Genomic DNA, 14,144 nt, shown 5'->3' with positions numbered 1-14,144 from the left:
TGATCTGAAGCTATGAATGTGAGGTATGATAGAGACTGTTGGTAAGTGAGTGGTGCACTGAAGCTAATGGCACAGTATGAATATGACATTTGAAGATACATTCACTGATACAGACCATTCATGTGAGTTCTTTGAAAATTTTCCAGCACTGCATCCAGGTCAGTGGAGCTACATAAACCACATTGGCCACCAGTTATCCAGATGCACTGCTTTCTGAGAGTTTGTCTGGAAGTCCTCTGTGGATACAGTTCATCTCTCTTCCTCTGCACCTCATTGACTAAGACCTTCAGTGCAATGTTGGAAAATCTTGGATCCTTCTCTCTCTCTCACGTCATGCCATTCTTCTGTCTTTCCTGGGTAAAAATCAGTTATGGAATGACTTCCAACACCTGCTCCAGCCACAATGTACTTCTCCTTTAAGAAGCGCAGGTGGAATTTAATTAGTGCAGGCTAGCTTTAAATGGTGCACAAACTTTGGTCTCCTGATGAGGCATGCAGCCACTCAGAAGCATGGCTAGCACTAGCTGCACACTGCTGAATGTAGCATCGCCCCCTCCCCCATCAAAAATTTAATCAGAGCTATGTGATACTGACAGGCTCAACTATGGGAAATGCAACAACATTTGCAAATAATGGGCAAATGTCACATGCTCAAACATAATGTGACTAAGCACCAGAGGGGTGGTGTCATGTGATGAAATAACAAGATCAAATCTCCAGGAAAATATCAAACCAGAGTTGGCAACAAGCACCAGGGTCAGAGTAATGAGTGTTGGGGGTACAGTTGTAGGGCTGAAAGAGGTTACAGAGATAAAGAGGGAGGGGACCATGTTGAAATTTAAAACAAGGATGAGAATATTAAATTGTAGATTTGGAGATCACGAACCAATGTCAGCAAGGACTGGGATGATAAGTGAGTGGGTCTTGGTGCAAGATAAGATGTGGGTAGAGTTTTGAATGTGTTAAAATTTTGAGTGTGGAGGATGGGGAGCCAGCTGGGAAAGAGTTGGAATAGCTGAGTCTGAAGGTGACAAAGGCTGACTGGCAGTTTCAACACCAAAACAGTCAAGGTAGGTGACATTATGGAAGGAAGCAGTTTTTATAATGGAGGGGATATGGTGCCATAAGCTTAGCTGTGGGTTGAATAGAATGCTTAGGTTGCAAACAGTTTGCTTCCACCTGACACAGTGGCCAGAGAAGGGGATGAAATCAATGGCGAGGTTATGGAGTTTAAGTTGAATCCAGGATATGGCTTTGGTCTTTTCAAAGTTTACCTGATAATTTTCATTGCACTGAAATCTGTTAGAAAGACTGCACTTTCCGGGCAGAATTTAATGTCCTCCCCCGAGGTGGGTTTGGAGCTGGGGTGGTGGGAGGGTGGGAGAGAATTTTAATCAGGTTAGAGTGTGTGGTGTGGGGACTCTGCCACCTTCCTGTCTTCTGCCCCAATTGAGTCCGGGTTGGGAAGGCTGGTGGACAGCCTTCCCACCACGTACCAACTGAGGCCCTTAAGTGGGTAATTAATTTAATGCCAGTCTCTGATTGGCCAACAGTTCTAGGTCCACAATTCTGGGGAAGGCCTGCCGCTGGCCACTTGAGTGCCTGATTGACACTTAATACAACTTTGTAGCCGGCGAGTGAGATTGCCGTCACCTGGATTAAATTCTGCCATATGTTGCAAACTGGGTAGCAATTGTCTACAAAATAATGAAAAAAACATTTATAATTGAGCATTTCTCTACATCAGACCATACTGATCCACAAGAGTTCCCTTAGGATCAGCCTTAGCAATGTAAAGAGGACTCAATGATGAAATTTTGATCTAAATATTGTAAATGGAAATAAGGATAACAATTACTTGCAGAGGCAACTATTAGTATGTGAGATCAATCCAAAGACTTGAAACTTAAATCAATCAAGAGATAACTTTGATCACAGACATGAAATGATGCCGCGAATGATAAGTACAATCAATTTAATAATGTTAAGAATATGAACAGGCCATGTGGAAAAATTGGAAGTGTATTGGCCAAAATAACCTGTCAGTCCAATATAACAATTAGAACCATAAAAATACAATTTTAGCAAAATGAAGACTAGAATGAAGGGTAGCATTGTAATCATATTTAAAAAGATAGGAATAAGTCCAATTTGAAGTAACAACTGCTACAAAAGCAAAATACTACAGATGCTTGAAATCTAAAATCGAAACAGAATTTTGCGAACACTTAGCAGCACCTGTGAGGAGAGAGAAACAGAGTTAATTTTTCGGGTTGATGACCTGTCATCAGAACATATGATGAAAGATCATCAACTGCTGAAACTCCCCTGCATTTTCTGTTTCGACTTCAGTAATAAAGTTTCATTTGGAAAGCCAGGATAACAATAGCTGTCCAGATCATTCTCACAAACGATCAAGGAAGTGGTAGTTAAAAAGACAAAAAAAAGCTTTGAGAGGAATCTAACATATAGCATTTAGAGAGGACCACATGTCTAGAAAGGAAAATGTAATGGAACTAATGGACCCCCTTTTCTCTTTGGGGGAAAAGAAACAATGTGTAGAATTGGAAACATAGGTTTACATGGTATATCTGAAGTGAAATCCATAAAAAATGTTTCAGCAACAGATGTATAAAATTTGGTTACAGAACTGCTCTTTATGTTTTCTGGAAAACATGACTGATTTCTGGGGCAGTATGTGCTGCTGAAAGCGGACGTATAATTTTTGTACGAGAATACAATGTAAACGCCACATTCATAAATCTGATAAATGGTGGAGTCTCAGTTGGTGAGATTATGCAAAATTCTGTATTTTTTTTACAAGCATAATTTTGTTTCTTAAGTTACTTCTAAGCATTGAAGATACAATATACTTTCTCTACTCAGTCTATACAGTTACATAGAGGTTTAAAGTGAAAAAAGTCTCCAGTATGGAAATTTCTGATTCCAGCTTGTTCAGTGGGTAACTTGTAACCCACAGGGAAAAGAGCAGGGTGAGAAAAATAAATTGGCCATGACACACTTGTTCTTTTCCCAGCTGCTGATTTACTGAGTTGCACTGTCGAAGACACAAGAACAGATGGGGTGCTTGGGAAATGATGCATAATGAGGGGTGAGGTAATAGAAGCACTTCAACTTTTATTTTCCACCTTCAGCAAAATAATAATGGCACTAAGGCTGAAACGTCTGTACTGTCTAAGTAGCACAGCGTGTGTCCTAATATCACATATTCCATTGCCTCAATGCTGCAGTACTTCAATCATATTCTGCATATGCTAAGGTGCTATGGGTGGAGCCCTGAATGATTGTTCTTATTCTATCAGAAACGCATGTTGTATTTATATTGGGTCCTAACTGCTATAATGAGGAGTTTAGAAATAGAGTGCAAATAATGAAAGAATTTGCCTTTAAGGAAACAACATTAGAACGCAGGAGTATTCTAATTTTACAATTTGTTGAATTCAAAAATTATGAAGAAATTATGCACCAAAAGCTTCCAGATGGTATGTTTTTTGCTTACATTCAAACATTTCCATCACTTCACCACTGTACTGCATTCTCAATTGCAGTAATTGACATTAGTTAGCTCTGCTGTGCTTTGTGCCCATCATTCAGTTTCTGGTATACATGCTAAGTGATGCAAAAATGGGCGGCCATGAATGCATCTGTTGCAGTCTTTTCCCAGCTGTTGCTGCATCCTTAACATTGTATCTTCTATGTCTTGCCTTGAAAAACGCAGAGGTAACTGTCGAGCCAGACGAACAGCCTCTCCCTTCGGAAAAGTGTAAACCGATACATTTTAATACGCATTTACCCAAAATTATAGTCAATGCATTGTGAGCTACAAACTTTGATTTTGAATTGTGTTTTGTATCAAATACACATTCACAATGTTAAAATACATATATTTTTGCACCATCGATCTTTCTTCCCTTTTTCTCCTCACAGTTTTTTGTCTTTTGCACCTTGTGCTACAATACAATGTAAAGGTGTAGCAGTCCACAAAGAGGATTATGAATTCTCCCCCTGAATTTTCTTCCCTATGGGGAAGCTTCAAACTACAACTTAATGGCAACTAATAACAGAACCGATCACATATTCACCATGTGAAGGAACTGTAGATATCAACCTGCACCCTACCACTCTAGGATACATAGATACCAATCATTTAGTTACACTTGAGATTTGCAGTGTAAGAATCACCTCACTAAAAAGCTGCAGTATCCTAGAGTTGTCAGAAAATAATTTCTTCGGCCTTGTCCCAGTCGGATATATAGGTAGGAAATATAGAACTGGAATTAAAAATTTACTTCCTAGCTTCACCCATCCTGAAGATATGCAGAACAAGCAGGTTGTGTATACACGTCATGGATTCTGCTCTTTGCCCTAGGTTCTAGCCCTGTGACTGGCAGGAACGAAGGGGCAAAGGACAAAGGTCAAGAGCACAAGTACAGAAACCAGGCATTCCTGAAACTGGCCTCGGTTTTGAAAACTTGAATACCTTCATAATGGAGTATATGGTAAATTGCATTAAGGAAATATACAGAACATTTTAAAAATATTTGGCCTGAAGCTTTAAAATTAGCTCTCAGCATCAAGTTCACACAGCAAAAATCACATTTTCTTTTAATTTTTAAGAAATTCAGCTGGGAATCAATATGATATTGATATTGACTTGGTGTAGGTAAACGTTTTTATCAATGAACCATAATTCGGCCTTATAAAGAGAGTCATGAAATTAATATAAAATTTGCGCACACCAGGAGGGATGGTGCCCTGGGCACTCCTTCCATTGAAACAATCAGCTGCGCTTGGTCTCACTTCAAGTTATCCTTGTGTTCCCTTACCACAGGGGTGGGGTCCCTTACCCCAGGGGTGGGGAACCTACGGCCCGTGGGCCAGATCTGGCCCGTTGCTCAATTTCATCTGGCCCTCAGCAAGATTTCTAAAAAATACAAACCTATGACAGTAGCATCTTCAAAATGGCTTTCATTATCATTACGAACTTGCTTTGGATAGAAGCATCAGATAAATTGCTTTAATAATATTTAACAATATAATATTCAAATTCAGCCATCGCATTAAAACAACGGATGAGTTGAACATTTCTGTATTCTCTCTAAAACAAAAGAAACAAAATTAAGTTGATTTTTATGTGCGTGTGGCCTGTGACTGATTCTATGTGTGAATGGCCCGTGATAAGAAAAAGGTTCCCCAGCCCTGCCTTACCCCATTTCTGAATTCTAGGCTGCTGATAGTTCTCTGCTATTGCATTCAAATGGTCATTTTTTCAAATGAACCTGGAATGAAAGTTTCAGCATCCAAGTACCACCAAGTCTGGTCCAGCTGAATGAAGCCTGACATCCATCCATACAAATTCACTTTCCTGCAAATGTCTTTAGAAAACTGAAGCAGGAATTGTGCACGATTTTAGGTTTTTGATGTCTGACAGCTACAGCAGTATCATTTGTCAATACGCTGGTTGACATCAGTTAACTCAGCATAGACCAGGTACCAAACTTTCTGTTATGTTACATAAAGGCAAACTGAGTGATGGGGTGCACTAATTACCATCTTGTGTTGCCTTCTTGTGTTACAGTTACAATCAGGGAGGAGTTTTGGGGGGGGGAGGGGGGGAGGAAAAAAAGAGCAAAGAAGTGTCAGACCTGGTTAAGGAAATGCCTCAGACCACAGCAACATATCACTGGTGAGCTACAGATGCCAATCAGGCAGACAGAGGCAGCTCATGGGTTCAGTGACAATGAAATAGGCCTCCAGCATCTTGACAGCAGCCCTAATGAACCATGCAGACAAATCTTTTTTTTAAGCCACTTGAGATGCATAGTATTTTAAAAATACTATTGTGTAATTTATACAAAAGCAAATCATACTACTTAAGGGAGCTTTGTGTATGGTTGAAATTTTCAAAAGCCTCTTTTCGACCAAGTAGCCTAATGGGGCATCAGCAAATACACCAACATAGTGTACCATTGCTTTGTACTCAGGTTCGTGTCTGAAATTCATGATGCTTCTCAACCTCAGTTTCAGCTATCAATGACAGAGTAGATGCAATGAATTTCCCCTGAGGAAGGAGGCAAAAATAGAGTGAGGAAGACATTCCTTTGCTTATGAGCATTCCCTAACTGCCAAGTTACATAGAACCATTGCTAAGAGCATATCAGGATTCCCTCCCCCATCTTCAAGGAATGGAGAAACTTACACAGGAATAAAAATACTTGAAAGAAAAAGTTAAAACATCACATCACTTTTTTCTAAATATTATAAGACCACTTCATATCACTAACGTCTAATTTTATCTCTCTAACATCAGTATGAATAAATCAATAAAATTGGCTTAATAGCATAATTTTATCCTGTTCCAGTGTCATCAGCCTTTCAATGTAAAACTTGCTGACTTCCAAGAAGACCACCTGCTAACTTGAAGTATTACTTTTTGGGGTATTTTCCACAAGTATCTTACCTCCAAATAATTTACAACCTTTAGAGGTCTGCATTGGTATACACTCTGGGCATTTTTATTTAAAATTGCATTCAGAATTTCTCGTAAATCTGATACACCATAGAAAGGTAAACACCTGGCCATTTCTTCAATTTCCAAATGATGCTCTGCTGTTGAAGCACCTATCCATGAAAGAGAGAAAGAATAATTCTAAATTTGACAACTTGTATTTTTTAATATGTATTAAGTATTTGCATTGCATGCAATTAAATAAGTGAATACATTTTTAAAGTGATTACTTAAATGCTAAAACTTAAATACAGTATTAACTTCAGAAACTTTGCTTCTATACCACAGTGAACTGACAAGTAAAAATGAGCTCTGTTTTGAAATTGAAGTGCTATAGCTATTTCAGCTTAAGTTAACTACAGCTGCAAACCTTTGCAAGGTTTATCAAAAGTTGCCTCAGGCCCTGACTTGCTCCTTTTGTTAACAATTCCCACATGGCCTGAGTGACATTTGGCAACCTCTCGGGGATGGCAATACTAAGCAGATTTAAACAAGGCAGTGTGTCTTTCCCCAAGAAAAGGAATCAGTTGTCAAATATGTTTAATAACAAATTTCATCCAGGGTCAGTGCCTGCATCACCCTGCACAAGGAGCAAGCCCCAGTGGAATGTGTGAGTGACGTATTGCTGAATTGCACATATATGTTAGAAGATCTTCCTGGCAGGGACACTGAAAAACCATCATCTCAGCAAGAGGAAAATAAATCTTCACATGGTGACCTTTCTTGGAAATAACCATTCTGTTTTAAACAGTCTCAAGTGGAAATGTTCGCTAGTTCCATCCACTGAGAGAATCTACTTCCATTAGTAAGATTTGTATTGGGTAACAAATTTTTCATTTTCTACTTCTCTCTATTTTTTCTATCACAGAAAGATTCTTTGTATACCTGAGTTTTATAATAAAACCAAAGCATTTGTTCAAAAATGTTGTATTGTTCAATATCAAAAGATAACAATTTAACTCAGAAGTTAAGATTCTATGTTGGCAGAAGGCAATTTTTTTCTTCTAAATTTATTTCAAAATAGAAACTAGCAAAAGCCAAAGTCAACTATTCAGGTAATAACTTATTAGCTCATTTTAGTACATATGGCTTAAATAACTCATCATTTCCTTCATTATTCTTCCTTTTTACAACTAACCCCTTTAGTAGAAAGTGAGATGATACAGTCCAATGTGAAGGCATCACCAGTGGATGTGGTCAGTGATGTTCCATGTTAATACACCAGCAGGCGCACTTAAATGGTTTCTCTTGCCCTTTTACTTCAGGTTGGAAATTTGTCAGGATTATCTGAAGTCAGCAATTTAAATTTAAATTGAGCTGATTTTAAAGTTCACCAAGGTTTAAGTAAAGCCATGCTGACTAAACTAAACCTCAAAATAGCAATTTAATTAAAAAACAATGCAAATGTGGAACCTACATTGTCCAAAGGATGACTGTGGTGTTGCAAATTATTATGGAGACAAATATTTGCTGTATAGCACCAGCTAAATCTTGGTTTTGTCTTTCAATGATTTGTATGTACCAGATCAGTTATCTTTTACTGAACTTTGCTTAAAACATTAACTTCAAAATCATGTGCTAACATCACTAAATATCTTTTACAAAACTGTTAAACATGTTGCATAAGATTATAAAACTCTAAAAGTGAGAAAACTGACAATCTTTCAACATTCAACATTTGTTACTGGGAGATTAATGCAATGCAGTTTCCATAAATGGAAATGTTTGTGCTTGTGCCAAAGGCCAAAATTTAACTTTTTCCCCCAGGTGCACAGCTTTGGCTTGATGTGCTGTCACTGCAAATCTGCTGCAAAGGTTAGACCCCTAAAATTTTTTCCATGTGAGGAAGGTGTGCCTGCAAAAAAACTCATGCTCTTTCTTGCACTGACCAGTTACTGACACAGCAATTCTGTCAGAATAATTTATTGCTATTATTGGGTAGAATGCCTTATCTCTGACACATTTTGTATGTTTTATGGATGATTATGTAAAGTATAGATTGCTGGTGACCCAAAAACTGCATTTACCAGCAACAAGGTCATGACAGAGAGTGCCTTTACACCTCATAGCTCGTTTTAGTACATATGGCTTAAATATAGTTTAATAGGCTAAAGTAACCTTCCAGTTTTTACCAGCTGGTGAAAAATACACAAAAGATTGGGTTATAGTGAAAATAACCAAAAAATGAATCCTAGCTTTACCATCATTCAGATAACTTGTAGATGGAGTGCTTTGGCACAATGGATTTGAACAGTGTCTAAATGTTACTTATTAATGCTGTCTGAGATTCTTTACCTCATCTGAAACACGTAGTTACAAAACCAGTTACTTAAATCAATAAATATAAGAGTAGGCATCTCATCACATTCACATACACTAAAAAAGTTGCTTCTACAATGAGATGGTGAAGCTCTCTCCAAAGGATTTTCGGAATTCATCCATTTCACTTCTCTGAACAAAAGCCAATCTTTGGGTCAAACACACAAGTTAGCCAGAGATTTGAAAAACCTCTAGTTATACATTTAGAAATAGATGCATTTCACCTATAATTCCCAGCAATAAACAAAGTAAAAGTTATAAAACAATCAAGTCCTTTGTTGGAAATAAGAGAACCTATTTTCTTAATTTCATGTTAGTGCAATATTTAGTTTATTTTGAGAATTATAGCACAGTTAATCCTTATGCTTACAACATACCTGGTATTAGCTGTATCTTAAACCCATTAAATACAAGTCTGGGATCTGTAAAATAAGTTATCCCAGTCAATGTTGTGCATTTCTTTTGCATTTTACAGAGACCATCTATGTACTCGGGTCCACCAAGCAGGCTGAAAAATATTAGACAACTGGTTAGTCATAGCAATGACAAGTAGTCAAATGCAGTAGTTAAACTGGTGTACTGGTTCTTTCAAATTTCCTGACAGCAGTTTACACCATTGCAACCATCATTTTTTAAGTATTTTTAAGAGGTATAGTTGGAAATGAAAGAAGCAATGAACATTGGGACAAGAAAAGGCACTGAATTCTGGAGAAAATCTAAAGATTTAACAATCACTGCATACTAACCTCATAGCAAAATTCCTTCAATAAAGACAGGGAAGGAGTGTATTGTATTGTTTTGTTGCCCTGTGATACATACAAAGCTTAAATAAACTAAGCATACAATTATTATGGAAAGCAGGCTTCAAGAGGGAGTATTTAAAATTTTCTTCAATGGCTTAATTACATCATCATACATTTGAGCTGAAAAATTAACAGGAGTTCAATAGTTATAAAATTGATAGGTAATTATTTTCAGGGAGCATTATTGCCAAATTGCACAGATGCTAAACTTTCAAAATTATTGATATTAAAATCCTAAGCTTTTAAAAAGATGCTATACACTTTAATTGTGTTTATAATACCTATTAGTTAGAGCTATTGGTGCATCAAGGGTCTCAGTTTGAAAAATGTGATTCTCCATCAGTCTTCTGAACAGTAGAGCTTCCTCCACCCGAAAAGGATTTAGCAACATCAGCTTCCTTTCAGAGGCAACTACCCATCCATTGTAAGAAGTCAAGCAATTAATGAGATGAAGTCTTTCAGCATCTGATTCATGGCTTTTGGAAAGTCGCTCAAGCTGTTTTTTTAAATGGCTTAAAGAAAATGGAACATCTATTGTCTTACAAGGTGGATCCAAGCTAGTTTTGTTATGGATTTGAGACTGGAAAAGTTTATCCAAAATTTGCTGGTTTGAAAGCGGTGCGTTGTAGTGTTTCTTAATAACTTTAGCTGCTGGGGCCAATTTTGGTTGTTTCTCTTCATCTTGATGAGGATTTCTTTCCATTGCTTTCTTCAGCTGTAAATTGTATCTGTCTAGGTCCTTTGCAGCTTTCTCTTCATACCTAAAGAAATATTGCTTTATTTAAATACTTGAATTGAAAAAATACCAAACTATTACAGGGCCATTATGCTGCACGTTTTAGTACACTCAAAATCACTTCTTAGTTGATTCAAAATGCACAGCATAAATTGACATTTGACCTAAGGTAAAAATAGTGGTGTCACGCTACTTGGCTCCAAAGTATCTGCAGTATAACTGTAAACATAAGAGAATTAAAAAAAAATACAGGTTATAGGAGCCAACAAAATCATTATGAATAGTGGTTAAAGTTTAATCAAGGTTTGAATTTTAACTATCAGACAAAGGAAACAAAAATTGTTATAATAACACAATTTGTAATTAGCAAGGATCTATGATATTTTAACTCAAGTTGACCTACTTACTTCGGATAAAGAAAACCATGGGATATAAGAATGTGCAATGCCCAATAATTCACATTTGACTGCGCATAAATTTCAACTAAAAAGTATCAATTCCAGTTTCACAATGAATAAAAGTCTGCATCACTGTATAGAGCAACATACAATCTTATTGTATTTGTATTATTTGTATTATTATTATTTGCATTTTCAATGGACTGATTTGAAGAAAAACATAAGGTCATCTCAGCTCATTTTCATGGAACATCAAGATGCCATGGCTGAGAAGGGCATGCAAGAACTACTTGGTGGGGGCATCCACTCCCATTTTCTCTTCCATTGTGGTGAGTCACCCGCTGAATTCTCCCGAGACACCGTTGAAATCAGGAACTCTGTACTGATGCACACAGGTAATTGGGGATATGGACGTAGCAATGCATTGAAAGTTCAAGTGTTTGAAATGTTCAAATCCTCCATGCAAAGTTCACAGGAACTGAAAACCCTTAAGAATTTGTTGCCTATCCAGTGCCAGTGTGACGAATATCTCACAGCGGCTGGAGAGGAACTTTGAAAGAGACTGGGTAAATCCAGTTGTCAGGGTCCATGTAGGAACAAACAACATGAGCAGGATCTTCTGTTCTGGAATATAAATTGGGAAGCGGGAGCAGAAATGAGTGTGTCTTCTGCTCGGAGTGGGACAGCTCGCCATGCACGATCTTGCACTGGTCAGCTTGTTACAGCTGCATACACAAGGAGCTTGGCGAATCTTGCGGTGGGGTGGACAGGATGTTGTCACCCTTGCCCTTACCTCAGGGGCTCAAAGGTCTGGGCACCATATTTAAAGGGCATCCGGACAGGCATTCACTCACTGCAAGCTAGGAGCATCAGCGTGGCTGTCGTTCCAGAGGGGGAGGCCTAATGCAGTTAACAGAAAGTTGCAGAGCAGAAGAGCGGCTCCAAGGTTCAGTAATGCCTCGCTGCAGGTTCTCCTCCAGGCTGTTTGGAGAGGTGGGAGGTCTCATTTCCCAGGGATGACAGCAGGAGGCCTGACCAAGATGGCCTGGATGGAGGTAGCAGCACAGTCAGTGCCAGTGGAGCCCACAAGCAAACCTTGGTGCAGTGACGAAAAAGGATTTATGATCTGCTGCGCTCTGCAAGGGTAAGTGGCACAGTCTAGTCACTGTAAAATTACACTCAAAGGGGCATCGGTCAGTGTAAATGTAGCAAAGCAGAGGGATGTCAGGACTCAGCAGCAGATAGAATATGTGGCAGCCACTTCATGCTGCCAATACTGTATCTGTTGCAGGACAGTGCGCTTGTTAATTATTTACTATGGAGGGCTCAAGAGCAGGCATAGACATGCTTGCTCCTAAATTGCTCATGCACTCATTGGGATGACACTCAATCCTCTTGTCTGTCTGCAGGAGAAAAACGCTCACAACAGAAAGGAGCGATCCCAGACTGGTGGCAGAGTGCCAGATAGTTGGATCCTCACCCCATTCGAGGAAAAGGCTGCAGAGCCAACCGGGGGGACTGGGACCGAGCCTGTGCAGATGGCGATACAGGACTCCCACAGGAAGCCAATGAGGATGCCTCCAGAATGCAGTTGTCCAATGCTCCAACAGCGTGAGATATTGTTTAGATAAGAGATTGTGAATAACCATCCGTTAATTCTTCTCTTCACTATTTCAGGTGCCAGCAAGCAGGCCAAGCAGAAGAAGAGGATGAATCTCACCCCCCGTTCCATCTGCCACCACCTCTGAGAATGATGACTCTTAATCCTCAGAGGAAGCACTATCATGGCATTGTCCTGCATCCTCCATCAGCAGAGAGACATTCACCTTAGTGGGTGCATTCTCTAGAGTAGGCTTGGGGTCACAACCTGATGAGCACATCACAGACACAGGTCCAGAGGAAGAGGAAGTGACAGCTGAGCTCTCTGGCACCTGGAGGACAGCTGGAGACCAGACTCTTGCTGAGTCCCATGCAGAGGATGGGCCGTGGACTTGGCCACAACAGAACTTTTGTAAATGCAGAGATAGCTGGGGGATCTCCAACAAGAGAGAATCCAACCATTGCCCCTTGATTTTCAATGGCATTACCATCACTGATTCCCCCACTATCAACATCCTGGGGGTTACTATTGACCAGAAACTGAACTTGACCAGCCATATAAATACTGTGGCTACAAGAGCAGGTCAGAGGCTAAGCATCATGTGACAAGTAACTGACCACCTGATTCCCCAAAGCCTGTTCACCATTTACAAGGCACAAGTCAGGAGTGTGGTGGAATACTCCCCACTTGCCTGGATGAGTGCAGCTCCTACAACACTCAAGAAGTTGTACACCGTCCAGGACAAAGCAGTCTGCTTGATTGGCACCACATCCACAAACATTCATTTCTCCACCACCGACACACAGGAGCAGCAGTGTGTACCATCTACAAGATGCACTGCAGGAATTCACCAAGGCTCCTAAGACAGCACCTTCCAAACCCACAGCCACTACCACCTAGAAGGACAAGGGTATCAGATAGATGGGAACACCACCACCTGTAATTTCCCTTCCAAGTCACTCTTCATCCTGACTTGGAAATATATCACCGTTCCTTCACTGTCGCTGGGTCAAAACCCTGTCACTCCCTTTCTAACAAGGTTGTGGGTGTACCAACACCACAGGGACTGCAGCAGTTCAAGAAGACAGCTCACCACCACCTTCTCAAGAGCAATTAGGGATGGGCAATAAATGCTGGCCCAGCCAGCAAAGCCCACAACCCGTGAATCAATAAAAAAAATCAGGCAGAGGTGCCAGAGGCCATTTGCTGACTTGAGCAAAAAGTGGAGGAGGCTGTCCAAGTTCTGTCTGCTGTCACGGCTCCAGCATGCAAACGCTCGATTGCCTTCATGGAAAGAGTGGCAGCCACCTTGGAGAACACACTGTGGTTGCCGTATATGTGCTCAGATGTGCAGTCTATCGCTCTAGCCTTGGGTGCAATACATCAAAGGCAAGGCATGAGGGGGATGAGGCATCTTGACCTCCCATCAGTTGCCCCTTCTCAAGGAGTCAGGGAGGTGCCATTGGACACCCACAAGGAGGAGCAGCGCCAGCCAGGCACCCCAGGGCTGTCATCCAAGGATATCCCTGAAGCTTTGCTGCTCTATCTCCGGTCTGCCAGTGACCCTATTGCCTCCAGTAGGACAAGGAGGGTGCACCTGCATCTGTACCTGCACAGATCTTCAGAAGGCCGAAGTCTTCTAGGCCTCAGACCAGCAGAGGACACCCACCAAAGTCATCACATCAGCAGGGCATTTCAAGCAGCAGGCTGCCTCCATCTCAGCTATGGATGTCGGGGCTGCACCTGGACAAATCAATAG

General features: G+C 40.1%; 1 protein-coding gene across 9 annotated transcripts in view; it reads right to left on the bottom strand.

Moving 5' to 3' along the window:
• Nucleotides 1-1,961: 1,961 nt before the first annotated feature.
• Nucleotides 1,962-14,144, bottom strand: part of pms1 (PMS1 homolog 1, mismatch repair system component) — a 118,285-nt gene continuing 106,102 nt past the window's right edge. For 7 of the 9 annotated variants that reach the window (XM_041200199.1, XM_041200205.1, XM_041200204.1 and 4 more), the window contains 4 exons: nucleotides 9,933-10,412; nucleotides 9,226-9,356; nucleotides 6,482-6,642; nucleotides 1,962-3,772 (listed from right to left, as the gene is read on the bottom strand). In XM_041200199.1, coding sequence (XP_041056133.1) covers nucleotides 3,608-3,772; nucleotides 6,482-6,642; nucleotides 9,226-9,356; nucleotides 9,933-10,412 — 937 coding nt within the window. In that variant the 3' untranslated portion in view covers nucleotides 1,962-3,607. Of the gene's footprint in view, nucleotides 3,773-6,481; nucleotides 6,643-9,225; nucleotides 9,357-9,932; nucleotides 10,413-14,095; nucleotides 14,129-14,144 lie in introns of those variants that run through there. The other 2 variants (XM_041200207.1, XM_041200206.1) reach the window with 2 other exon arrangements.

This window comes from Carcharodon carcharias, chromosome 12, assembly GCF_017639515.1.
Source record: "Carcharodon carcharias isolate sCarCar2 chromosome 12, sCarCar2.pri, whole genome shotgun sequence".
Taxonomy (NCBI): Eukaryota; Metazoa; Chordata; class Chondrichthyes; order Lamniformes; family Lamnidae; genus Carcharodon; species Carcharodon carcharias.
This window is presented reverse-complemented; position numbering and strand designations above follow the sequence as displayed.